The sequence below is a fragment of the Gymnoscopelus microlampas genome, assembly GCF_963454915.1.
Source record: "Gymnoscopelus microlampas genome assembly, chromosome: 9".
Classification (NCBI taxonomy): Eukaryota; Metazoa; Chordata; class Actinopteri; order Myctophiformes; family Myctophidae; genus Gymnoscopelus; species Gymnoscopelus microlampas.
This window is the reverse complement of record NC_139946.1, coordinates 6,850,238-6,877,750: the sequence shown is the minus strand read 5'-3', so window position 1 is coordinate 6,877,750 and position 27,513 is coordinate 6,850,238. Positions and strand designations below refer to the sequence as shown.

The window sequence follows — 27,513 nt, the reverse complement described above, 5'->3', positions numbered from 1 at the left end:
CTGATACATAATCAATGAGAAATTGGATCGATCGGATTAAAGTGCTTTGCAATACGGAAGATACGGGTACTTCTGAGAGCCCGCACATAATTGAAACATCCGTGGGCATAGGGTAAGCACTTTATATTTGAAATTTGAACGTTTATGTAGATGTACGGGGCAAAAAGCGAGAAAATGCAAACACTAGGTTGAAGTGTATCCATGACGGTGATCCATGGCTACCTCACACCACCTCCAGTCCAGTCAGATTCCTTTGGGCAGACATTGCGCCATAAGCCGCACTGCTTTCTTTAAACGTATCATTTCTGTAAACTCAAACTGTTCCATTTAAGCAGTTTGGGGAGGTAGCTGTCCTGTGTATAATAAAAAACAAAGCGGTGTCTCTTTTAAGAAGAAAAGAAACGGACACATGCATCAGTCAGTCCCACGGTTTAAAATGACTTGCGCTACAAAAGGAAGTACAATTCACAATACAAGGTTTACTAAACTGGATAACTCATAAAGAAAAAAAATGAGGTCCCCAGTCCCCACGCACACAAATCATGATGACATATGGGACAGACAGATACACACACTACTTAAAGAACGTCATACAATCAGCTTACAGGTTACTGGTATGAAAAGGAAAAAAGAAAGAAAGTTCGGGGAGGGAGGGTGTTAGTGGGGGGGCCAGTTTGGAATTGCAGCCTCCTGAAGGTGTCAGTTAGGGTACAGCACAAATGCTGGTTTACATAATACACAGGACACATTGTTTTCAAAAGAACAGCTTCCAGACAGTTCTGAGTTTGGGCATAGCAGTGACGGCCATTTTGTGGTGCCACAAATCGAAAGCCCATTCATTTTTCACAAATACAAATATTTATATTCATTATTTTAAGTCTGGCTGGAACCAAGCCATCCACACTCCTGGTGAACGATGACCATAAAATATTTGTTTGTGTCATTTTTTTGAAAACCATAAAACTATTAAATATAGTATGTAATATAATTAAATATGTTTTGACACTGAATCAAATAGGTTATGGTCATGAGTCGCCAATAGTGTAATAATTACTGGCAAAATGAATAAAAAATGCATGCAAAGTAGTTTTCCCTCAGTTAACTGATTTAATACCTAAAATAATTCAAATAATACCCCATCAATTGGGCATGTAATAGAATACAGCAAAATTACATTAAATCAAATGATTAAAACTAAGATTCTAGAAAAACAGTTCTACCTTATACAATTGATATGGTTAACATGGTCATCTATATAGATTGAGGAACCATTCAATGGAGTTCAATGGACAGGTGGTGCCATCTTGGGAGGTTTTCAGCAATTACTTTCAATGGTGTGACGTCAAGGACTCGTCAAGGAAGAGAAAGAGCTCGGAAATGTCTCCAAAAGACAATTCAGGCATTTAGCAGACCAGTGGCCTACCCACTGTAGAGGCAGGACAGGTGGTCGCCTGCCCAACTAAGATCTCGCCTCCCCTAGAAAACCCAAATAACCCGAAAATGTGTCATTGCGTACTTAATGTCCTCAAAGTTACGCATCCAACAAGCTTTGAACAAGAGCAGATTGGACCTTCCGTTCCAGAGATAATGGCCAAAACATCTTGAAAACAGCAACTTTCGCCGTTTTTTTATCGCCGAATTTCGACGGGGAGGGGGGGGGCCTCTGTTGACAAGAGCAATATAAATCGCTATATGTTTGTTTGTCTATGCAACTCCCTGCCAACATACAGCTGTTTAATTTGATCATTGAGCTAATTTATAGAGGACCGTAAAAATCATCCTTGGTGTGAATGCACTCTTTTCAGAGCACTTAACTGACTGAAACTCTTGTCACACGGTTAACATTGTGAAAGGAGTTTATCCAGTGTAGATAGATACTCTGGTATCTCTTCAGGTCTCCTGACTGACTGTAACTCTGTTCACAATGTTTTCAGTAATAATAATTATAACTAGAAAAAGTGCTCCTCGGAGCACAACTCTCCGCCAGAAGACTTGTGTTGGTTCGAAGGTCGCGAAGGTCGCTATCCCTCTTGTATATGTAAGTGTCCTATCCATCCTGTCTGGGTAAGTGTCCTCTTCCGTTCATTCTGTGTAAGTGTCCTATCTCTCCTGTCCTATCCCTCCTGTCTATATAAGTGTCCTATCTGTCCTATCTGTCCAATAAGACAGATAGGAACAATTGGACCGCGACTACTTGACTACTTCCGGTTCGAAGGTCTGGGAGTGAGCTAGTGGCCGGATTTTCGGTATTGGAATCTGGCTTATCACAGTGACACATGTATTTATAGGTCGCTATCCCTCTTGTATATGTAAGTGTCCTATCCAACCTGTCTGGGTAAGTGTCCTCTTCCGTTCTGTCTGTGTGAGTGTCCTATCCCTCCTGTCTGTATAAGTGTCCTATGTCATATCCCTCCTGTCTATATAAATGTCCTATCTGTCCTATCTGCCAATTATGTATCAGCCATGCAACCATTTCATGGTTCCCGTCTTACCTCACTCTGACAGTGGCGGAGACACTGTCAGAGTGATGCCATGTATATATAGGCCCGGTGGCGTCACTAGCCAATCAGATCACAGTATTTCACGTGTCACGTGAGGCTTGACCAATCGGTGTGTCATGTTTAGAAAGTGAAAACGCAGTGATAACAATACTCTCCTGGCGGAGAGTAATAATAATAATAATAATAATAATAATAAACTTGTAAAAATAAATTTGTATAGCACCTTTCATGATATGAAATGCAGCTCAAAGTGCTTTCCAGAGCACGAATTTATCATGGCTAATCTGGTGCTTCTTCAGGTGACCTGAGATATAGAAACTCTTGTCACAACGTTTACATTGGAAAGGTTTTTCTCCAGTGTGGATACGCTGGTGTATCTTCAGGTAATCTGACCGACTGAAACTCTTGGCACAACATTTACAGCGGAAAGGTTTTTCTTCAGCGTGGCAAAGCTGGTGCTTCTTCAAGTAAGCTGGCCGACAGAAACTCTTGTCACAATGTTTACAGTGGAAAGGTTTTTCTCCATCTCTGTTGTTCAGGAAGTCTATGTAAGCCTTTAGTTCTTCTGGTTGAGTTACAGCCTTGGTAAATTGTTGATGACTAGAAGATCTTGGTTGATCAGCATCTCCTTGTTTCTGGCTGGTTGTAGAGCTGGTGATTGGAGTCTGCGAAGACTGGGACCTCACTTCTGAGAGTGAGTGAGTGAGAGAGAGAGAGAGAGAGAGAGAGAGAGAGAGGGGGGGAGGGGAGAGGCAGGTTAAAAAAAGAAAAAGAAATGGTGAGTACAAATAGCTTCCATCATCAAACAAGTCAATTATTTAGGAGCACTACGGCTTCCTTGTTAATATTTCTGATTTAATATTTTTTTCATCTTTTATTCCCCAATTTAGTCGTCATACCAACTCCCAGTTTTCCCACACATGTAATTCCTGTCCCTGTGTTTAACACTGACTGACCTCCACTGGTCTCCTCCCAATCATCACTGTCTTCAGTGACTTCAGTGTCAGAATCAAGCTCAGCATCAACTTCAGAGCAGTGTGAAGAGATGTCTTCATCATCATCACTTTTCACTGCTATTAATGTCAACATTGACCCATCAGGCTCCTCTGGTCTTTGAAGTATCTCCTCCTTTTCCTCTTTAATGTGTGGAGGCTCTGGCTCCTCCTGGAGCAGACTGGGGCTCCTCTTTACCTCCTCTTTACACACAACCATGTGCATGATGTCTAGGAGCAGAAAAATAACATGATAGTGAATACTGGATTCCTAAAATGTACATATATTTTTCTATCGTCCATGTTCCCTGTACAAATTGAGCCATCAGCTAATTTTATTGACCAAACATTTACTAACTACAGGTTACTACAGGTATTTCTGCAAACGGAAATTCAGAACATCATGTTTTAGGTTTTAGCAAAATAAATAATTTGAAATGTAATTTGAATTTACATATTAGTTATTTTACCAAACAAGTGAATGTTGTTGCTGCAAACTTGAATCATTAAATTATTAAACAATATTAAACCATAAAACTTCACACGTCAGCTCTGCCGTATAGAACAGGGTTCACCTGTACCTTAATATGTATGTACTGTATGCATTTCCCCTCAAAAGTAGACCAATCACAGCTCATGCCTTTACCTGCATGACATCATGAAACAGAAACTTCTCCACCCATGAAGTTGGGTCATAGTTTAAAATATAGAAATGGTTCTGTGAGTCTTTGAATCTGTTTGTCTGTGTGTCTGTTTGTTCGGGGCGAACTTGACAAACCAATGTACCGATCAGCGCCAAAAGTCTGCACAATGCCAGTAGGCCAAAGAAGTATTTTTCACATCTGATAGAATGACTTCTATACCTCTATACTTAGTGAGATAACCCTCTATTGTTCCACCCTGAAAAGGGATGCTCGAGTTCACGTGGTTGAACCTTAAATCAAGAAGCAGAGAAAAAGCCTGCCAAAGCTCTAAAGTTATTATGCTGCCTTTTTTCTCTCTCTTTTTTTTCCCATTGATCCACACATAAAAGGATGTGCTTTTGGATGTTAAAGATATTATAATTTTTCTTTACAGGTATTGTTATGATGGCTATACATATTGGGATATTAGCATTGTCAAGATGATTTATGAGCTATGATTATCGTATAGTGAAAATAAGACATTGTGGCAGCCCTACAACAGAACAGAAAAAAAGAAGAGAAAAAAAAGAAAAAGAAAGAGAGAGCACATGAAACTTACTGAGGTGTGGCTGGTCTTCAGGTTCCTCCTGTTTAATAGAAATGTCCCTGGCTGAGTCTGGAGAGTTCATCTTCACCTGCAGTCTGGACTCTGAAATCAAACAAGGAAATTAAACAAAATTGAATAAGGACTTTAATAACTGGACACCCAGTGGTGTCAAAAATAGCATTAATATTTGCAGAATGTAAAGGCAATATGGCCTAAGATCAACTCTCCAACATACTGTATGAATCTCGGGTGCAAAGATTATGAGGTTTATCCAGTATATTAGTGATGAATAATAATAATGATTTAAAGTAAAGATAATAAGTTGAAAGTAGCCCATCTGTTTTTAGCGTTTCTGTAGCCAAGCATCCTTATACGCCCACCTCATCACCAAGAATGATTACTATAGGACAGTAATATGGACCTTTGATGTGTCAGAGTTGTAGCAATGGTTTAGAAAACATAGCGTGCAAACAAAGTAGTACGTTATAATTACTACATCAGTACTGAGGACAATGTGTCCAACACTTAAAACAAATATTTCAACTAGAAAAAGGTCTCTGCCAGTTCAGGTATGTTATTGTGGACCAGCAATGTTCGGAATTTGCCAATGAGGATGGAATATGGACGGATTCGTCTTGATCACTTGACTATAGAGATAATGCGTACCGATCTGCATGATGTTGGGACAAAATTTGTAGGAGTACCGGTAATTTTGTAATTTAGCAAAGATCAGCCTCCTGGTGGTGCTATAATAGGGCAAAATTAAAAAGGTTAAAAAGGTTTTTACTTGGCGTCTAGGGAGTGAGCATACAAAGTTTTACACAGATCGGTGCGGATACAGGTTAAAACACAAATAGGCCTGTTATAGTGTTAAAATGATTTGAGGCATCTTGTTCAAAACGGAGCAGTCCTGCAAATTTTGGAAGCCAATCAGGATGGAATATGAGAAATCTGAAAGACCCATGACTATAGAAATACTGTGTACTGATTTGCGTGATGTTTGGAGTACTGTCAAAAAAAAATGTTTCGCAAAGATCTGCCTCCTGGTGGCGCAATAACAGGCCTATGTGAACCATTTGGGAAAGAGGTTCTGCTCTGGCATCAGGTTTCTCTGTGATCAAGGCAACGGTGCCGGAGATTAGCTGTTCACAGACGGACGGACGGGCAGGGTGGAAAATATAGTCTCGGCCATGCCTTCGGCCTGGCAGAGACAAAAATGAATAAATGAAAATATTGTGCTGCATTCCATTTCACAATGACATTCTAGTTTTGTCTTGTGTTTTGTTAGCCTAATTTACATATGTGTACTTTCACCACTCCCTGAAGCCCAAAGTCAAGTGCCAAAGTGTCAAGTCTGTTGTAACAGCTCTAAAACATAACAGCAAATATGAAAGAGAGAGCACATGAAACTTACTGAGGTGTGGGTGGTCTTCAGGTTCCTCCTGTTTAATAGAAATGTCCCTGGCTGAGTCTGGAGAGTTCATCTTCACCTGCAGTCTGGACTCCACACACTGGTAAGAAATTAAGGAATTGAAAAAGGACATTAATGACTGGACACAGTAGTCTTCAGTTACTGAAGTCAAACAACATATTATGAACGTTGGGTGCAAGGATAATGGTATATACAGTTTATATACAGTATTGTAGAAGACATCACGCTAAACTTAAGATTACACAAATGGAAATGGAAATGTATCAAAAGTGATTCCAACGATGCAAATAATGGTGTAAAGTGAATAAGGTGAAAGTAGTAGGCATTAAATATGACCATAGATAGTCTTTTACCATCCATACTGATACCAAGCTGTCTTTTGAATGCTCTGTCTAGGTTTTTTAAAAACAACAAATGCTGTCAGAACAGGACATATGCCAGCTAAGCTTAGCAATGTTTTTTTGTAAACTTTTTATTTTTTATTTCAAAAATAAAAACTTGCCCGGTCGGGCAACCTCAAATCTGCAAATCTGGCAACACTGACAGCATGACAAATGTTTTTAGACAAAATCTTCACTTGACAATCACATTAACATTACGGTGAACAGAGTAAAGATCCTACTCATGTATTGTAGCCTTGATACAAGACTGTCATATATTATCTGACAGTCTGGAGTAGGTTCAAAATAGTCTTTGCACTTTCACACTTGGGGTCCGTACATCTACTTAAAAGGTTAAGCTTTCAAATATAAAGTGCTTACCCCATGGCCACAGATGTTATGAGTATGTACGGGCCCTCAAACGTACCCGTGTCTGCCATATTGTTCAATAAAAAGCATTTTAATCCTGATCGGTGGCCATTTGTTTCATAGTTATAATGTATCAGAGTGCAATACACCTCTCAACCAATAGGGTCACGCAGTTCAAAGCATATGGAGGAGATATGACACAGATCGGATTAAAATGCTTTTTATTGAACAATAAAGAAGATAAGGGTACTTCTGAGGCCCGAACATAATTGTAACATCCGTGGCCATGAGGTAAGCACTTTATTTTTGAAACCTGAACGTTTAAGTAGACGTACGTAACGTACGTACCCCAAGTGCGAAAGTGCAAAGACTATTTTGAAATAACTCCAAGACATATCATTATGACCGTCTTCATTCAAGGCTACTCATGTACAAGCGACGTTTGCACCTCATTGCTTATGTGGAGATTAACCATTACATTGATAATAGTCACAACAATCACATGAATTATAATCTAGCAAGTAACAGCAATTAGATGTATATTCCATATTGAGTCAATAAACACAAAAGAAACCCAACATGAATGAGTTGATCTTTACCTGCTGTTTCAGTGGTTGAGCTGCTAACAAACATTAACGACAACACGGTTTAGAAACGACACGTTTTACTTTTCTTTGTATTTTACTTTTACATAAATCTATGGTATTTTAACGCGTGAACAACAGTCAGTCAACACACCACCATGTTGTTTTCACTACTGCATTGTGGGTATGTTCTTCTTCTGACGACCACTTTGTCTAGACGCAAGTTGGCGTATTGCTGCCCCCTACTGTTGGTCTCGGGTACTGTCCATTGTTTACATACAGTAACAGTACTATGTGACCTTCCAGACCTGTAGACAAGTGTTTCTCAAACTTTTAAATTTCAAGGTCTCCCCTTAACTCTGACAGTATACAAATGGAACCAAATGGACCCGTTAGGGTCCATTTGGTTCCATTTGTATTTGGTTCCATTTGTATACTGTCAGAGTTACAGACTTGTATGGGTCAATTTAGACCCTCCTAAAGGAACCCACAGAGTCCCTGGAATCCACTTTGAGAACCACTGCTGTAGACAAGAGAACATCCATCCAGGAGTAAAGCAGTTCATCCAACTAATACATTTAATGTGTTATTAAAAACAAATTGATAATCAAATCAATAATTTAATACATTTATCAAGCTATTTTGGGGATGTCATTATTTGCACAAAAAAGAACTTCCAGAGCTTAAAGAACAGTGAAAAGAGCCGATCTACAAGCTCACAACGTGTCACGATGCATTTTGAGCTTGTAGATCAGCTAATTTCACTAGTCTTGTGCGACACTGTTGCGCAGCATAGTATAAAATAAGGCTAAAGTAATTGATTAATTCATTGATATATATTTTTAAAATATATATAAAATATATTTTTGGATGAATCAGGAAAGTAATATAGTATAGAATAATCGTGAAGAATAATCTGGTCTGATCACGTCTCATAGAAATGCAGGATACAACATACACCAAATACCATGTTACATGATACATAGTATTTGTAAATAGGGTACAGTAAGAACATCACAAGTTATTTTGTAGCAGAAATATTGTTTATATGAATCATTGCATGCATGGAGAAGAGAATGATGAAACGCATGTTCCAGACAGTTCAGAGTTTGGTTATTGTACCAGAATGTTCTGGGAAACAGGAAAAGGGTTCTTAAGATGTATTGAATGTAATGGATGAATTGCATTGGGTCAGGCTGACCTAAAATGGTCTTAACTAATCATGAGATTTCATATTATTGTGTTCCAAGATGTAGGGCCACAAGTAGTTATAACATCAGACCCACAATCCTATTCTATCAGTCCTCTCTGCAGACCTGGCTCCATTGGTATATTAATAAATGTATACGTCTGAAGATGCATATACTTGTTCCTTCCTGTTTAGTTTAGTTTTTACTTGCTCCGTGTTCCTTTTTTCTATATTCTTTCTCTATTTGAACTCTTCCTGTAACTTCAGATGTTGTATAATTGTAATTGTCCTTAACATCTGTAATCATGTGATGTGAACATGTGACACTAAAGTTCATTCTGAATTGTGCCAAACAAAAATTCTTCCAACCATCCTAAATATAGTAATGTTAAGACATCATAGGGGTGGCACCAAAAGAACAATATTGTTGCAGCCTCCCCACATAACACCTGTAAGCCAGTTGATTTAAACATGTTTCTTTTATTATTGGATATGGTTTTGGTAAACTACAGTTTGTTGAAGCTTGGTGCGGAAAATAATTTCACCAACGCAATAAATGACAATAAGTTGAAGGTGAAGTTGGACAAGTTTATTTTGCCAACATAAAGGTTTACTGAACATATTTTTACAACACAGATACAAGAACATGTGTTATAGCAAAATCTTTTTTTTCTCCATGTGTATCAATATTCAAAGAGACCAAATTAAACATGTACCTTTAACAAAATGCCTTTTTAGCAATCGCCAGAAGGACAAAAAAAAATACAATACTTGCCTATTTAACAAAGATTTACAGAGGGGGAAGCATATGCCATACAGACATAAGAATGTAACAATCTGTGATTGAGCATGATTGTAGTTAACAAAATGTCTGATACAACAAAAGTCATTATGCAAACACCAGTAAATGACTAGTGACTGGGCTTGAGATCAGAAAGTTCCAATTCTTATTCCAAGTGGTCTAAGAATTGATGACTTTGATGGCTTCCCAAACCCATTTCTCCATAAACAAGCACCCTGAGCAAGGCACTTTAAATCCAACTGTTTCAGCAGAAAAACACTTGACCGCCAAATAAGTATGACTATTTATGTACAAACTAGTAAGGAAAACCCAAGTTCAGAAAGATAATTGTATCGAGTAGCCCCCCCCCCCCCCCCCAGATGGACGGAGGACAGATGGACGGGAGCAAAAACATAGTGTCCGGCCTGGCGGGGACAAAATAATCCCAAACCAATCTTTAAAAATAATAAATAAGACTATGTCAGACTGTAACAGACATTTTTTTCTTTCTTTTTTTTTGTTGCAAAGAGCCCATTCGTTTTTCTATGATTAGCAATAGCAATATGGGGTATTGTCAAATTCCCTCTGAAGGCATTGGCACTGTGGTAGACAGTAGAATCCTGTGTTAATTTAACCTTGATTGGACTTTTTTTTACAGTGCAGAAGTGAGGACAGTGGATGTGTTTAAAAGCATAAAAAACATTTTCATTCATTTCATTCATTACTCAGAACGCACAAGCATTCTGTTTGGTTGTGCAAAACACCTTATTCAGAATAAGCAAAATAAGCTCTAGTGACAATTAAGACAATGTGCACTTTGTCTAATGACCCGTTGACAAGTGAAGCTCAACAAAAAAGACTCCCACTTCCACCAGTGTATTTGTTCAGTGGTCAGTCAATTAGTGTTGCTTTTGGACAAATAAACCCATTGGCTTAAATTTTGCTCCGTTGAGACTGGGAAGCAACAAATCCTTTATACTGCTGAGAGCAGAAAGGCTGTCGCTCCTTCCTCTAGTTTGACTTCTTCAGGTCCGGCAGTGTGAGCTCATACCTTCAGAAGAGAAAGAGGTGATATTGATATTGTCAGCCTTAATCACTTTAACCCTGGTGTCCCTATTTTGGACATGTCATTATAGATTAAATCCTTCAAAAACGAATTTTCTTTTTTATTTAAACGGGGCATAAGTAGTTAAACAACGTAACACAAGTTTCTGCCCCCTCCATTTTCTATTTTTGATTCATTGTTGTATTGACAAAGGTTTCTTAGGATCTCATTTTAAGATCCTGAAAACCTCCATGGAGTTCCAGATGGGTAGGGCTTACCATATACTGTAGACGCTACAGTTGTCTAAGTTTACAACAGTAGAGTTGTACAGTGTAGAGAAGATGAATGCCAGCAAACTTGGACAATTACAGTATTTGAAAACAGAAACCGATTGAAGAATGGAGATCTGTCATCTTGCCCATCAAGTCATGCTATATTACTCTCTAGCAGAGCTCCAATACCAGGAGCTACATTCACAGACTTAGATATTCTTGCTAAATCTTTAAATATTCTGGGGAAATTAGAAGAGTCTCTTTACCATTGTGTGAAGCCTTTCTCCAGATCCAGCTGGGAAAGATCTATCAGTACCTGTGGATAGAAGGAAATTTGCTACTGAAATTGAAAAACGTGTGAAGCAAATAAAGAATAAAATAAGAAGAAAAAGCATGCTCCCCAGGGGGAATAGGCATTGTATTTACTTTTTGGTCTCATGAAGAGTGCAATAGTAGATTGTTTACATTATTTTCCAACATGCCAATAAATAGTAAACATTTCTAGGTCTAAAGCACAGGATTCTGCAACTGATTCTCCAATATGAACATAAAAAACACACAACAGAACTTTAACTGTTACCACAGCGTACCTGGCCAATCTCCTTCCTCTCTCGTGTGTGGAACATCCTATTGTTTTTCACTGACACGTCCAACTTTCTGGTGGCAGCTTCTTGAAGGGACTGATCAAATTCAAACCTGTGGGAAAAGGCGTTTGGGAAAAGAAATGCGGGAATGAAATGCTAAAAAGGTAAAATGACCCGTGAACAAATAGTGTGCCGCATGTAATGGACTTACTTTTCATTGAAGACTGGATTGACTGTCCTCCTCTTGACCTGGGTCTTCAAGCGGTGTCTCCAGGACTGGTCAGGGAGCAGGTAGAGACGGACGTAAGAATCTGTGCCATTCTCACTCCAGGGAAACAGATTTCTGTAGGAACAAGACTGGGTCTAATTATATGGAAGGGACGCCGCCGCCTTAAATGTATTCCGTCAGTTTAAGTATATACATTTTTATGAATGCCTATAAGTTCTGATGTATTATGCCAGTGTAGAAGTTAAATATCCAAAGCATCCAGTCAGTACTATTGTGAAATTGTGGAAAAATATACACAACGGATGCGAGTCTGTAGTTTCCGGATTACCTGCAGGAGTTGACCAAGACGATGAGCTTCTTCCTCAGGACAGCGTAGCGTACAGTCAACTGGATCTCTCCAAAGGACCCTTGATGGTTCATGATGGCCCTTCAATTTGAAAAACAATATATTTTTCTCACTCATAACACTTCAGTGTCCAATGTTACCAGACAATTCCGTAGACAACCATATAAAGTTAGGTTGGCAAACGATAAAACATGTACATTGGAAACGCACGCACACACATACATAGCCATGAGCCTAAGATCAAGAACCTTCTCTTCTCTGTGTCCCCAGTACTGTGACCCTCTCTATCCTCTCACATAGATTTAAAAAAAAAAAAGGAGAATGGGAATCCTCTCAGATCGTACAAAGCAGGTCTGAAAGGCCTCATATTTAACCGAGCAGCATACTCACTCTGGATAGGGGTGTCCTTCCGATAGGTCCAAACGGGATGAGGCGATGGAGTTCTCTGACAGCAGGCTGTGGGAGTCGTACCGCCGCATGCGCGGCGTGGCCGGAGCCGTTCGATGCCCGTTGGAGGCCACGAAGGAGTCATGGCGACGGGACACATAGTTGCCGTGAAAGCCGTTGGTGGAATCAGCCATCGGAGATGGAGACAGAGAGGCTTGGCCAGGAATAGCAAGGGTGGAAGGAGGAGGAGCGGAGGGAGAAGACAGGGGAGGAGGAGTTGGGGAGGTGTTGGCACCTGGGGGGGCCTCCACCACTTGTGACTTCGGCGGTGGAGGAGGATCAAGGATGATTTTGGGTGGCGGCCTCTCAAGGGTTAGAATCTAGGTTGGGATTGAGGACATGGCTACTGTCAGTGACATAGAAACATTTTGTAGTGCCAATGTCATATGAAAAATGGGAACCGATGAATCTCTTAATTTTCAGTATTCCACAATAAATCCCCTAACCACTTAAACCCTATATATGTCGTTGATCGGGGTCCGTCAGGGTCTATACTTGGCCCCCCTCAACAAATCTCTCTGCTGAAAATAGCTGATCTACAAGCTCACAAGGGGTCGCGTTGAGAGACATGTTTTCCGAATGTTCACCTATTTTCACTGCATATTTGCATGACATGTTCAGAATAGGGACAGAATAGGGTCAAGTGGTTAAAAAGACACAATCACCCCTTTGAAGTGCATTTCAGTTAATTATTGATAATGATCATAACCGAAAGAAACAACAGTATTTACGTGAATAAAATCCACCTGTATGTTTCGGCATTTCTCATTTTGTGGACAGGCATTGGCCTTGCATGCCCATATTGTCTATATATTTTCTACTTTGCCATAAACACTGAACAAGGACAATGCCCCCGAGGGTATCAGCTAAAAAAAAGAGTTGAAGATTTCACATTCACATAACCTTTTAGAACACCTTTGGCAGCATTTCAGAGACAGAAGACTGCTCAGTGTTCTGGCTGTGAATGAAACATTAACCGTATCACAAATATAGGGGTAATGTTGAAAATTGTGAGTGTCCCTATAAGAACAGGTGGCCAGCAGAACCTCCCAAACTGAGGTACATGTTTATGTTGTAACCATGATGTGCTTGGTTTGTTTGTGTATGTCATTTTGTCTGTCAACACACAAAGTATAGAAATGTATATAATTTATATGCGAGTGTGTTCACCCTGAGAGTGGCCTTCATCTTGATCTGACTGTTTGTCCCAGAGCGTTCTAGCATGAAGCGCTGATCCAGCACCATGTCCGAAGCTTTGAGGAGACGGTCGAGGGACAAGTTGAGAGTTCCCAGCACTGTCTTCTTCTCGTGTTCTTTGACCTGGGGCCAGAGCAAACAGCAAAGGATGCACAAAATGAAACTCTTGACTGAAATAGTGAGTGTATGTATGCATGCATGAAGAGAATGATTCATTATTAAGGGAATGAATGGAAGAATGTTCTCTTTTCTATCCCTCCTTAGACATCATCATGACCTATGGCAATTTTGGTTTCATATATTGCCGATGACTACATTGCAAGCAGAAACTTTTGACCCATTCGGGGGAAAGTAGGTCACACAGGGTCTGACAATTCATCTGGAAGAGACATTTCATGAGGCATGCAGGGTCAGTAGCAGACCTGAACCGTGAGCTGTTCGTTCTTCATGCTGTGCACAAAGAAAGTGAAGCCCTCTTCCCACACTGGGTCTTTAGATGCATATGCAACCTGTGAGGAGAAGAGATGGTGTATTAAAAGGTTGCGCTCCAACAAGCTATATATATATTCATATTAGAGTACGACTATAAAATCCCAAAACAATTGTGTCAGAGAAGATCTGCGAAAATAAAGTACTAAATTCATAATAGGGATCAATAAGTAAATACATTAAAATGTCACTTAATTCTTCAATGCTTTCCCTAAGAACTAGGGAAATATCTCTTTATTTATTCATTCATTCAGCTTGTTATTTAGATTGTATAGTATTTTATTTAGACAAATGCTAGGTTTGATGATCTTGCACTTTGTACTGTATGTCACTCTGGATAAGCGCATCGGCTAAATGGCTAAATTGTCAACTGCATTTTAGAGATGGGTACCTTGCTTTTTTGGACTTGTTCAGCGATGGAGAATTCCACATATGAGTTAGGATTAGCCTTCCTCCTTGTGAGCTGAAAATGGAATCCAAAATTAGATTAGATTGATTTGCATTGTAAAAAGAAGGCTAATTCTCTACACAGGATCAAAACTGTAGTCAGAATTTGACACAGAAAACCTTGATGAGTGTAATGAATGAATAAAAACACTGATGAATTTCAGATTGCTACACTATGTCCTGGTACCATGACCATTTCTGTACTATTCAAATATGTAAAGCAGTTCAACAATATTTACATTTGATTTCCCATCTTACGAAAATGACGAAGGTCCAAATTATTAGTATAATTCAAAAACATCCATTTGCTGAGTCATGATGCAGCCTCCTTGCTTTGAGGTACTTTCACAAGAAACCACCAACGCCCAACATGCTGGAATGTTGGGAGTTTGCCTACATGAATGCAATTCCCCTGCAGGAATGCAATTCCCTTTTATTTTGCATGGAGGCTGCATTCCACTCCTAACACACACCAGAACCCCCGGCGGGCACATGTAAAACACATGTCAGGGTTGGCAAGGGGATAAAGAGATGGATGTTACACACGGCATCCACAGCGAGCACACTGACTGTTTTAACTTGACTTTATAAAAAAAAAAAACATAGTCCTCTGTGTAAACACTGGTAGGTGGTGTAATATATAATACGTCTAACTAATTACAGTGGGGTGTGGCTGTCTTGTGTGCTGGAACTGTATATTTGGACTAAAACTGAGAACTGTGACCACTTCTCTGCATGTGTAATGTATGTGCATAGAGTATATTATGAGTATGTAAAGATTTAGATTCACATATTGCTTTTGTCTGGTACTCGATAAATCTCAAGTGACATACTTATCTCTGCAAGTTTAATCAAACATTAGCATTATTAAGAGGAAATACTGTTTAGACCTCAAGATCACAGAATCAGGAGAGGAATACTACCACGTGTTTTGTCCTACACTTTACATTTCGTCACTGCATTTGCAACCATTGGCCAGCAGAGGGAATGAAGAGGGGAAGTGGGATTCTTCTCCATTGAACTCAATGGACACTGCTGCCATGTTCTATCTGTCGCCCTATTACTTTGAATGGTGGTCACTGTCCACGTTCCCGATATATAAACAGCTGACTGCCCAAAAGACAATTTGATGTCTTTTGGGCTTTCTGAACTTTATCTTCTGCATATTTCTATGTGCTGTGAAACTCTAACCCTGAATTAATACCAGCTAAAGGAAAGCAACAAACACCAGAAGTAACAACACACCCACAATTGATGACAGGCATTCACCAGACAAACAGGAAATACCAGCTGAAGCACCCAAAGAGTGATTTGGACTTAGAGTAGGCATTAGGTTACATTTTTCTCTTGAGAATCTGATATTCTCTGTGATCAACAGACACTCAATATGTTTAAATATGTTCAGAACACTGCATATGCAATCTTACCAAACCATAGCTAACTGTGTCCAAACTTTGACACAAATGTAGTGTGAACATTTTGACTTAAAACTGAGTACCTCGTTCAACTGAGCAGCACTGAACCGACATCTGCTGAATGGAAGTAGTAGTAGTCTTCTGGGGTCAGACATGGCCACGCCAATATGTGACAAGACTACATACACCTGTATGGCCCTGCAAGCTAAACTAAAGCTTAGTCCCCACCAATACTAGATTATGGTAGCCTGTGCTGTACATGTCACCTCTTATGCATGTGTTGGTGTGTGCATGAGGGGGAGTGTGCAACCTTCCCAACTTATAACAAACTGGAAGACCAAAATCTTACCCTGGTTTCTTTTGAATGTTTCCCATGCTTATCGTGGTGGCAGAACTCACTGTCATCTTTCTAGACATAAATTAAAGCATATTATTAGCAGTAATCACACAACAGTCAATGTAATGGACATTAACACGTCTCTATTTACAGCAATAAGGTCTTGAAAAACACACTTACTGGAATGTTTGACGCAGTGTCCAGATACACTGCCAGCATAGCACAGGCCAAGCCATCAGTAGTCTAGAAGAGTGTTTAGGAAACAGGCATATACATGATATGCACATCCAGTCAAGTGTGTGAAAGCAACACCAATACCTTAACCCAGGGGTTTTCAACTGATTTTGACCCAGGGACCACCATCCTGATTAAGAGCAACCTGGGACCACCACTATTGTGCGTGGTGGGTCCATCATAGACCCATCCCACACAATAGTGGTGGGGGGTTCATTCACCGCAGGGAGCTGGAGAAAATAGCTATAATATCAATAATATCTAATAAAATACAGTGATTTTGTTTGAATATGATGGAATATGATTAAGGATTACTGTGATTATGGTAAGCTCACATTTCATATCACACACACACACCATACAGTAAGAACTCCAAGTTATTAAAAGTATAAAACCACCTGCAATACCACAGACCACCGGTTGAAAACCCCTGCCTTAACCCATTTAGACCTGAGGCCGATTTTTTTTTAAACTTCTAAATCCTGACCAAGTTTTCTGAAAAACTTCAAATATGTATTAAAAAAAAATAAAAAATGTTGCTATACTGTCCTGAAAGGTATAGTTACAAATAGGGGTTCCCGCCCAAAATGGGTTAATTGTCTAGTCTAGTCGCGAGATAGACAAAGCGGCGTCACAGGTGCAATGGCGTGCTGCGTTAATCATTAGACTCCCAATCCGTAGACATCGGGTTCGAATCTCGCTGCGGACAATTGATTTTCCACGGTCCAACGCTACTTTTTGCGGACAATTTATTTTCTCAGACAAAACGCTACTTTTACTGAGAGGTTAAGTTTAGGAATAAGGTTAGGTTTAGGCATAATTTTACTTAGGTTAGGGTTAGGAATAAGGTTAGGTTTAGGCATAATTTTACTGAGGTTAAGGTTAGGTTTAGGCATAATTTTACTGAGGTTAGGGTTAGGAATAAGGTTAGGTTTAGGCATAATTGGAATGAGGTTAGGGTTAGGAATAAGGTTAGATCCCTAACTCTTTCCTGCCTCAGAGCAGAGAACGGGACTTATAACCAGAATCAGTTTGAATGGCAACTTACGTTGGTTGACTTGTTTCAGAGAGAGAGAGAGACATACAGAGAAATAGAGAATTCATTATTTAATGTCAACAATCAATAGCGCCCTGTCTCGGTCTCGCACATACTGTATCACGGGAGCCGTGCACGTTTTCGTGAGACGTCGGTTGAAAATGAAAACAAATGCATACATCGGTCTGGATAGCATCCTAGTGAACTATCCTGCAGTGTGTAATCCCTGGTCGGAGATCAATCTATAGTGTGAAAACAGCGGTATATGACAGCCGATTTCAAGAAATAGACTCCTGTAGTGTGAAATGCTTAACGATCAGATGACCCCCCTAACAGAAGCCATAATGGTGTGAATGTGAAGTTTGATAAGAGAATCACAAGGGAAAATTACATTACCTCCTTCAACAGGCTTTGGTCTGTCTGCAGGGAGAGCCACTGGAGTTTCAGATGGACCTCGCCATTCTGGACCCCTTCCAGAGGGTACCACTGCAGAAGGAATATCCATATATGATATACAAAAAGAGAGCCAATAGTGTTCTGGTCATTATTTTAAAAGTTACGTTGTTTTTTTTAAACAAACGTATTCACCTGGTCTATTTCTTTGTCTCGCTTCACGTCTCCAAGGTCCAGGTGATACCTGTTGAGTAAGCCCATTCATAATACAGGTGAACTGTTATCACAAAATATTAGGAGGGGTTCTACTACATAATGACAAATTAGATAGATTCACGAAAGTTGTCACTGACAAAAAGGTGCATTAAACTGATTTCTTATGCTCATTTTATTTCAAACTGCAAGCTGTCTTCAGTTAAATCTATTAATGAGACTACACTACACATTTCGACACAATGCATGCAACGAAAATACTGTAATTATGCATATAATTTGGTGTTGATGCACCCATGTACACATTAGGAGGTTTTCCTTACCTTCCAAGGAAGTCATCTTTGTCCGTGTCCTCGTCAAACAGCTCCATCTCCAGCAACTGGCCTGGGGCCTCGTGGACCACAAACTACAGACATACATACAGTATTCAGTTGGCGGTGGATAGGATTGTTTACATAGTGTAACAAGCAGAGTCCAGAATCAGCACTTTGTGTATCCATTTTGTTTATTCTCGTCTGTTCCTCACATATCTCAGCATTTGCAAACTACAAAATGTTGGATATGGGAATTTTAATAATTTGACAGATTGCATATTGTAAAGCCATGCAGGGGTGTCTCTAAACAATGATGATGATATGAATGATGTTTAGAATTACAGCATAGTGGCGATGGCTCAGGAGGTAGAGTGGACGTTTGGGAGCTAGAAGGTTACTGGTTCAATCCCTGGCTTCTTGTCAAAGTGTCCTTGAGCAAGACGCTGACTGAACCCTTAATTTCTCCTGGGTGTGTGAATGTGAACAAATAAGTGTGATAACACTTTGTAAAGCGCTTTGGATAAAGGCGATATAGATAGATATGCAGTATGAGATTACTAATATGTATTATTTATTTCATTTACTTTTAAGCCTTTCATACTGCCATGTGTTATGCTGTCCTATGTCTATGGTATGTCTTTACAGGCCTGACTGGTTGCATGTAAGCCTTCTACTTAGGGTGTGAGTAAACACCTTGCCCTGAAGGCCTGTCTTTGAATCAGCTGATCAAGATAATTGCCAAAGAACAGTAAATGATTGAATCAGACTCAATTATTTACTCTACCCAATCTTGCTCCACCAAAGAGAGGGTATTATTGTGTCATGTCATGTGACCCTTATCGTTTTCTTTGTCATGGGACCCCTGGGCCTGGCTTGGGAGAGAAGGGTATAAAGAAGACACTAGGAAAATATATGAGGGAAACTTCTTTTCAGAGAGCTTGGAGGGACAGCACGGTGAGAGGAGCACAGAGAGTTAGCTCAGGGTGCAGGCCCCCCTGGGCTTTGGGGACAGGACATTTAAAGAGAAAACGTGCTTGTTTCTGAGACTGTTGGATTCAACAAATAAAACTTGATTCTCATCAGCTTCACCTCACCTGCAAGTATATATTTTTCCATCCCAAAAGACCATTTATAATCTTAAGTAATATCAGAGTAGGATTGTTCCTTTGACAACATACCTCGTACACTTCATTCCACTGTGGGTGCAGGTTCTCTTTGACTGTCTTGCTTTTGAACGTTTTGTCGCCACATGTGACAACTGCATAAGGATCAGACTTTCCCTTTACCAAGCCCATCATGTATGTATCCTTGGCCACCAGGTCTCTAGCCTCCAGTAGATGGACCCTCACCACTCCCTGGGGAACAGAGGCACCAAAGGAAGCCCAACAAAAATAGGTTTTACTCTCATGTACCCGTACACGAGTTGTAACAATAAAGCACAACCTTGAACCTTGAACAAAGTACAGTACATTAATCAAACATGAACATGCACCCCATAAAACAAAAACAAAGATATCTCATACAGGCAAAGTATTTGTTAAAACACAGCCACAAAATGTCTGTGTTTTGTCGGCGTACCAACAGAATGGTTCAAATTGTATCTCTTGTATGCTTAGTCAAAACACAAATTGCACAGCCGTCCTAACAGAAATGACATCATGTTCAACACACAGGATACAAATATGCATTTTTCCTTTTTGTCTCAACATTCCAGAATACCTCAGAGGAACATTGTTCTGTGAGAAAGTAGTTTGACAATGTAGACAAAATGTCGCTGTTAAAAACCGAAGTTTAATTTAGGCAGCAGTTGGGTTGTGTTACTTACGCGAGGCAATGGGAACCTCATGGAGTCCACTTTGACCTGGTCTATGAGGGGGATACACATGCGGTTGGGCAGCACCATCATAGATGCAATGATGTCCATGATGGTGCCCTCAGAGAGCTGACTGGCAGGGGACAGATTGGGTCAAAAAGATCATTAATAGCAGAAAGTAGACACCATGGGCCAACACGATCCAATACAGGCAAAACATGCTTTTCAGTGTTTTTACGGCATGGCCCTGCAGGAGTCTAGCCGCCTCCATAACCCTAAAAGAGGGTTGGTCTGTGTGTCTGTCTGTGCGTCCAGAGCTAATCTCACATCTCAAATGTTTTATTCTTATACAATATAGAAATACTCTTTTAAAAGTAAAAGCCCTGCATTGAAAATGTTACTTGAATAAAAGTAAAACATTATTGGCATCAAAATATACTACAGTACGAGTAAAAGTACTAAAATCTTATATTTAATACTTGTGGGTAGACAGTGAGTAGATAGTGGCTGGATGAGTGGGCCGACGTGCGCCAGGAACCTAACATCTGGGTTTGATTGGCCAACAAATGTCACGATAAAAATGTCACAAACGTGACATCCAGATTTGATTGGCCAAGCTTTGCGTGATGTAGTGCTCTGATCAGCGCTACTACATTTTCAGGCCGCATAGGCCTGAGAATCTACATTTGTCAAACTTTTTTGAAAATAACAGATATACAAGCTTGCAACTCATCACAGGTTCTTCTATTTTCAAATAGCCTAAGTAATAATAGAATTTAAGTGGTTAAAGGAAGTTTTGTATTAATAATCAAATATGCAAAGTAAATAGTAACTAAAGATGTCAAATTATTGCCTCTAAATAAAGTAAAAGTACCTCGACATTGTACTTAAATACAGTACTTGAGTAAATGTACTTAAAAATATTTAAATAAATATTTAGTTTTAATTTTATAATTGAAGTCAATGGGGTTCTGATCGGCCTGAAACCTTGCCCAAATTTGGAATTATACGTTATAGATACTGTATGTCATGGACAACTGACTGTGGATTACTGATATCACAGGCTGGCCACATGAAGCCTGAGATCCACATTGGAGCCATGCCGTTCCCATGTGGATCTCCATATCCATATGATTAGATTTTTAACCAATTTTTTCCAAGGTACAATTTGCAGACAGCACATGCTATTTGTCCACAACATTCTTCACATTCTTTACACTAACACATAATAATGGTTTAAATGGTAGCAAACCTGAAAGCGGGCGTGTCTAGGAGGTTGGTCATGCCTGTCCAGTTGATCTGCAGGGTCTGAAAAATCATTCATTCACCTTTCAATTCAGCTAAATGAATACAGTACCATTCTTAAAGACAGTGAATGATTAGGAATACAATCCATGCAAACTCACTGGACGACGAATGAAAAAGAACGTGACTCCTCCCACTATTGGGGCTTCACCAATGAGAGGCTCCAGGATGACCCTCAGCATCCCGTGAAACTGGAAACATTCAGAAGTTTCATATTGTGACTCAATGCCTCTTAAATCACAACACAACTATCATCATCATTATCTCTTATTTTAAATTGTACAAACAGTAAAGTGGGGAAATATTAATATAGATTTTGAGTACAGCACTAACAGAATACAGTAGCGTTTACATCCTTAATGACAGTGAAACAGTAGCTTATTATATCCATAAACTAAAGCAACTCAGCTGCTAATAGACAGAAAATGAAGACGTCCACCTGAAGACCTTTGACCCCAGCTGTGATTGGTGGCTTCACTGACGTGTCAATGTCCACATCACCGTCATAACTGCAAAGAAAATACAGTATTATTTGTGAAAATAAAACATATGACTGTACAAACAGTGAAAATGTGACAGTATTGTCGGGGAGTCATAAGCAGAATCTACAGATAAATACTGTATTTGATTTTGACCTGAAAATATTGATGAATTTAACACAGATGACATCAAGTGATGAACCGATGACCACAATTACATTACAACACATTGTGTCCACGGGGCAGACATTACCTTTAATGCATTAGCGTGTGACTCACCATATATTCATGTCCAGAACCACCTCACGGCTATCCACTTCATGAGTGAACACTTGCATCCCAGTTATTTTGAGAGGCTGAAATTAGGAAGACATCTTATCAATAGGATACAAAAACGACTTGGTTGTTTCGCATAGAGATGGTGACATCATGGTCAAAACCACTTCAGCCACATGCAATGCTGCTAACCTGGGATCAAATCCTTATCCTACCAGCACTTCCTTTACTGTTTATCTCCTTCTCTGTGTCTTCCATAACTTTCATACTTCATTAAAAAAAATACAAAATGGAGTCACAAAATTGATGGTGTAATTTGGCACACCATCCCTTGTCACTGAAGTGCATCATTACTACTGTACAGTGATCATGTGAGTCACAAGGTGGGAGTTTGTTAGAAGGCAAGCATTGTCTGATTCTTTTCCTGTTAGAGTGGATGTTGGAATGTAAAACAAATGAATGACCTGAATGGCTCTAAAATGCAGCATGACAGCTAGGTATACATAAACAAACAAACACATTTAGATGTACAGACATGAAAAAACGCATATCGCAAGAAAGCTCATTGAGATGCCAACTCACAATGTGTCCAAAGTGAACCTTGGTGAAGGTGAATGTTTTAAGAGCAGGGCTAGACAGTCTGATGGCTGGCTGGATCTTCTCTTTAAGGAGCTTCTCCATAAACATTCCAAAGAAGGGCCAAGCCTGCTCCAGCACCTGGCAACACAGGATCAAACACAACATGTCATGCTTTATTATACATTATTATCATTATTATTATAACATGTCATACAGTCATTGTAATGGCTGAGATATACTTAGTTGCTCATTGTGTTGTGCACTGCAAATAGCCGATCTACAACAAGCTCACATTGTGTGCAATACTGTCGCAACTAAATATACTGTAAATCAGGCTTAAGACTAAGCATTTTCTCTTATCTGCAGTGAGTATCATATGTGTGGCATTTAAGGACACTTTAACCACGTAAACCGAGCATCTGTATTCGGTGGGGAACAATCACCAAAAATATCAGATCTAGATTTGGTGTAGACGCTACACTAAAAAGTCTAGTAGAGGGACAAAAGAGCGGACCAAGTACAGAGCCGACCCCGGTCAAGTTTAATAAGTATAGAGGGTTTCAGTGTAAATTGTGTCAGGTATGCCATAAGCCACGGGAAAAAAGAAGACACTTTCATATGACCTTTCTAAAATTATTGGCAGTCAATTAACTATTCTGTATAACAAATCCCAAACTTCTTACAGCTAAATAGATACAAACATTCATGGTAGAGCGTACCATAAATATTTTGCATTTGTGTGTAAACAGTACAGATATAATGGATAGTAGGACTAGAGTTTCCTCTGCGGTTGAGCGTCCTTTCAACAACTGAGCCTGGCTAATCCTTCTATTCCAACAAAAATAAAACAAATTGAAAGTGAGTCTAACCTGCATTTTCAACTCTTGTACACGTGGGTTATGAATTATGATTAAGGCAGGAAATGATTCTGAATACAATGACTGTAAGAGCATAGAATGAGGTGGGTCAGCTTAATGTTTTACCGTACCTTGTTGAGCCACTGGACTTTCTCAACTTCAGGAAAGTGGACCTGTGGCAAACAGGAAGAGATAGATCATAATACTGTAAATACTGTACATACTGTACCTATACTATGTAAGAGGGATTTCTTTTTCCAGGTACTGATTTCTACTGTCCAGCAGCTGACAGCACGGTGACATGCTTCATTGTGATGATAGTGATAATTATGATGATGGTGAGATGTGTTTTAAATGAATTACCATAAAGTGAGATTCATGATTTGTCCCTTAAATAATAGCTGTTTTTGATCATTAATCAACATCCATTATCCAAAAGTTAAAGTGACTTAAGACACAAATTAGGTAAATTACATCAAATCATAAAGCAATGGTTATGTAGTGAAATAATTCACCACGAATGGAAATGGAGGATGGGTATTTCGAAATGGTATCAAATGAAATGAATTAAATCAATTTCAGAAATTTTAAAGGTAAAAAAATATGTATGTGTGCCAAATAGTATTCAGGGCTTACCTAGGCTTCTCTGGAGTTATAAAGCTGTGGACTGCAACACAAATTGTCCTATCATTTTCCAATATGCAGCATCTGATGCAACTAAGTAGCATATTCTTTATGCAATTGGTGTTTGCATAGAAATGTGGCTTGGATGTTAGAGGAAAGGGAGAGTAAAAGTGTAGGCTACAGTTTACTGTACATAGTTTTACTCTTAAAATTAACTAACACAGCTCTCCTTAAAAATAATACTTTTATGCCTTCCTTTCGAAGCCATGTGCCATTTGTAAATAATAGTGGTATTTCTTAATTGTAACTAAATTGTAATGACATTTCAAAGTTGTGCAAAGACTTGTAATAACTAGCTTCAAGAATATGTAATAGATCTGGCTTTGCCAGACTACAAGAAGACATAGGCCTAAAAATGTAAATAGGCAACAAGACATTTTTTGAAAATTTGCATTTGCGTTCTTTTTCTCTCACACACACACACACACACACAGTGGAGACACTGCCAGTCTGCCACAGCAGAGGTGATCGGAGGAGAGGGGAGGGAGAGAGATGCTCTCTCAAATATGCAACTATGTGAATCATATGTGCTTCTGGTCAGAACAATCTAGTCCCTCTTCTTATGATATGAATCACAAAATAGGCTATAGGTGTGGTTTAAGTGTGAGTGTATAAAAAACCTACAAAGTTAGCACGCATCAGCCTAAGTCTGATGACAATACAATATGGGAAACTACAGTCAGATGATGTCTGAATACAGTGGTGACTGGTGTAAAGTAACTAAGTACATTTACTCAAGACTCAAGTACTGCACTTAAACACTTTTGAGGTATTTTTTACTTTACTGGAGTATTTCCAATTTTCAGTACTTTTACTCCACTACAATTATTTGAACACTTTAGTTACCAGTTGCTTTGTAGATTTTGATTGTTATTACAAAACACAGTAACCACTTCAGCCACATTTCGGCCATTTGAAAATAGCAGATCTGCAAGCTCACAATGCCTTGCAATGTGATGCATGTGAGCTTGTAGATCTGCTATTTTCAAACAATTTTAATACATTTTATTTGAAAACTTGTGAAATGGGACAGTCTGCAAAATGAGTACTTTTACTTTTGTACTTTAAGTACATTTTGATACCAATACTTTTGTAACTTGTTTTACTCAAGTAGATTTTCAATTCCGGACTTTTACAGTTGTAACAGGGTATTTCTACCTTGCAGTATCGATACTTTTACTCAATTCAAACATGCGAGTCCACCACTGCTACATACCCATGTTGCCATACTCAACGTCTTCCTCAACTCCTTGCTGATGACGTGCGTCTCCTTATCCACGAAGTCTATGGCCGTTCCGATCCGCAGGTCTTTCCACTGGCGGTTCTTCTTCCACCAGGTGATCAGCATCATGCACAGCAGGACCCAGCTCACGCTGAGCCCCAGGTACCCCGTCAGGTACACGGGGTAGAACACCAGCACCGCGTTCCCCAAGTACAGGAGGACCTCCATGAGGATCTGGTTGACCGCGGTCGGGGTCAACTTCCCCTGGATCATGGCAGAGCCCACCCCGATCAGCCCCCGTCCCTGATCCGCCGCCGGTCCCGGACCACTTGGATCGGACTGCATCTGTCCGGTGGAGGAGGAGGACAGCGGGTCAGAAGAACCAGGGTCAGAACCCTGGTGAGGTCCAGTGCGCTCCGCCGCTAAAGATGCGTCGCGCCGTCGCATTCCAGAGAGAGATGTTTTTGTTTACTCTCTGGTTAAGATTGTCAATAAAAAAAAACGATATTTAAAAAAATAAAGAAAAAAAGTTTACTCTCTAGTCTGCTTACAGTCGCTTCGATACAAATGTATCTTCTTCCGTGGACACCGATCGCTGTATTATCTCTTTTCTTCTTGTTTACAAACTAGTTAAGAATCAATGCATTGGCTTCCATGGTCGTCACTGTATCTGTTGAGTTTCAGTCAGACTTCCGTGTTGGAAAAATGCAGCAGCAGCAGCCAGGTAGAGACACTCCCTAAGTAGGTTAGGAGTGACACATACACATGCACGCACGCGCGCACGCGCACACACACACACACACACACACACACACACACACACACTTCAAAGCAAAGGAGGATAGGCCTTCTATCTAGTGGAGAGTGGTGTGGTTCAGTGTCTCTGGCTGTGTAGCTATATGGTAACTAATAGCCTATGGTAGGCATGATGACTATAAACGACCTGTGGTGGAAGGTCATTTAAAGTCATCATGCTTTAAAAGCTAAAAACAAATAACATTTGAACATTATCAAAAAAAAATATATTATATTATATTCCAAATTATATTCCATATTATATCCCAACAATCAGTCAAACTGCTGTCAAGAATCAACTTTATTGTCACATCACTGGTGTAAAGAAGTGGGTGATGTGTTTAATTGCGCAAGCTACATCACTTTGTTTTTCAGGAAGGGAGAAGAAAAAGAAGGGGGACAGGGAGAGGGAGAGTAGGGAGAAAATGAAACATTAAAGCATGTCAATGAGAAGAAAATAATTATGTTGATACATACACATAGCATGAGACCAGCAGATAGCACATATGTCATGGAAATAAAAAAAGTAAATAATTATACTGTTCTATATCACATACTGTAAAGCCATAATATACAATGTCTCTCTCACGCACGCACACACACACACACACACACACACACACACACACACACACACACACACACACACAGAAAACATTATTCACATGCATTTTTATGTATATACTACAATTCCAGGATAGCATCAGGCCTGTACCCCAAAATATGCAGAAAAAATACTATGAAATCAACAGTGAAATTGCATAATGAACCATCAACATTACATGAAATAGTGAAATGTGTGACTGCTATTGAAATACACACTGTGACACTGTGGTCACAAAACAAAGTCCTAGGTCTACTGTATGACTAATATAGTGTGTGTGTGTGTGTGTGTGTGTGTGTGTGTGTGTGTGTGTGTGTGTGTGTGTGTGTGTGTGTGTGTGTGTGTGTGTGTGTGTGTGTGTGTGTGTGTGTATATATATATATATATATATATATATATATATATATATATATATATATATATATATATATATATATATATAT

General features: G+C 39.5%; 2 protein-coding genes across 3 annotated transcripts; both read right to left on the bottom strand.

The window, feature by feature from the left end:
• Window positions 1–547: 547 nt before the first annotated feature.
• Window positions 548–7,643, bottom strand: LOC311052163 (uncharacterized protein). 2 transcript variants are annotated; one of them, XM_084066985.1, is made up of 5 exons: window positions 7,504–7,643; window positions 6,138–6,234; window positions 4,736–4,825; window positions 3,458–3,724; window positions 548–3,189 (listed from the first exon to the last, which is right to left on the bottom strand). In XM_084066985.1, exons 2-5 carry the CDS (start codon window positions 6,205–6,207, stop codon window positions 2,747–2,749), a joined length of 870 nt encoding a protein of 289 aa, XP_083923111.1. In that variant the 5' UTR covers window positions 6,208–6,234; window positions 7,504–7,643; the 3' UTR covers window positions 548–2,746. The 2 variants fall into 2 exon arrangements, with proteins under 2 accessions (XP_083923111.1, XP_083923112.1); XM_084066986.1 differs by having other exon boundaries at window positions 548–3,186.
• A 2,658-nt stretch (window positions 7,644–10,301) lies between these two features.
• On the bottom strand, window positions 10,302–26,366 carry esyt3 (extended synaptotagmin-like protein 3). The gene is made up of 23 exons (XM_084067695.1): window positions 25,666–26,366; window positions 23,897–23,938; window positions 22,912–23,046; window positions 22,333–22,409; window positions 22,014–22,083; window positions 21,676–21,765; window positions 21,522–21,577; window positions 20,282–20,402; window positions 19,635–19,811; window positions 18,466–18,548; window positions 18,125–18,173; window positions 17,933–18,022; window positions 16,447–16,509; window positions 16,279–16,338; window positions 14,459–14,530; window positions 14,001–14,087; window positions 13,552–13,701; window positions 12,325–12,701; window positions 11,917–12,015; window positions 11,571–11,702; window positions 11,366–11,471; window positions 11,042–11,091; window positions 10,302–10,509 (listed from the first exon to the last, which is right to left on the bottom strand). The coding sequence occupies exons 1-23, from the start codon at window positions 26,116–26,118 to the stop codon at window positions 10,470–10,472; spliced, it is 2,679 nt and encodes an 892-aa protein (XP_083923821.1). The 5' UTR covers window positions 26,119–26,366; the 3' UTR covers window positions 10,302–10,469.
• Between the last annotated feature and the right edge of the window lie 1,147 nt (window positions 26,367–27,513).

What these genes read in the sequence shown, in the direction of transcription:
- LOC311052163 (XM_084066985.1), bottom strand. Translation starts at nt 6,207, where the DNA reads ATGAACTCTCCAGACTCAGCCAGGGACATTTCTATTAAACAGGAGGAA. An exon ending in TGAAGACCACCCACACCTCA is followed by an intron (nt 4,826 to 6,137) that starts GTAAGTTTCATG and finishes GTTTGATTTCAG; the next exon opens with AGTCCAGACTGCAGGTGAAG. An exon ending in TGAAGACCAGCCACACCTCA is followed by an intron (nt 3,725 to 4,735) that starts GTAAGTTTCATG and finishes TTCTGCTCCTAG; the next exon opens with ACATCATGCACATGGTTGTG.
- esyt3 (XM_084067695.1), bottom strand. Translation starts at nt 26,118, where the DNA reads ATGCGACGGCGCGACGCATCTTTAGCGGCGGAGCGCACTGGACCTCAC. An exon ending in CTAGACACGCCCGCTTTCAG is followed by an intron (nt 20,403 to 21,521) that starts GTTTGCTACCAT and finishes GTCCCCTGCCAG; the next exon opens with TCAGCTCTCTGAGGGCACCA. An exon ending in AACATTCAAAAGAAACCAGG is followed by an intron (nt 14,531 to 16,278) that starts GTAAGATTTTGG and finishes TTCCATTTTCAG; the next exon opens with CTCACAAGGAGGAAGGCTAA.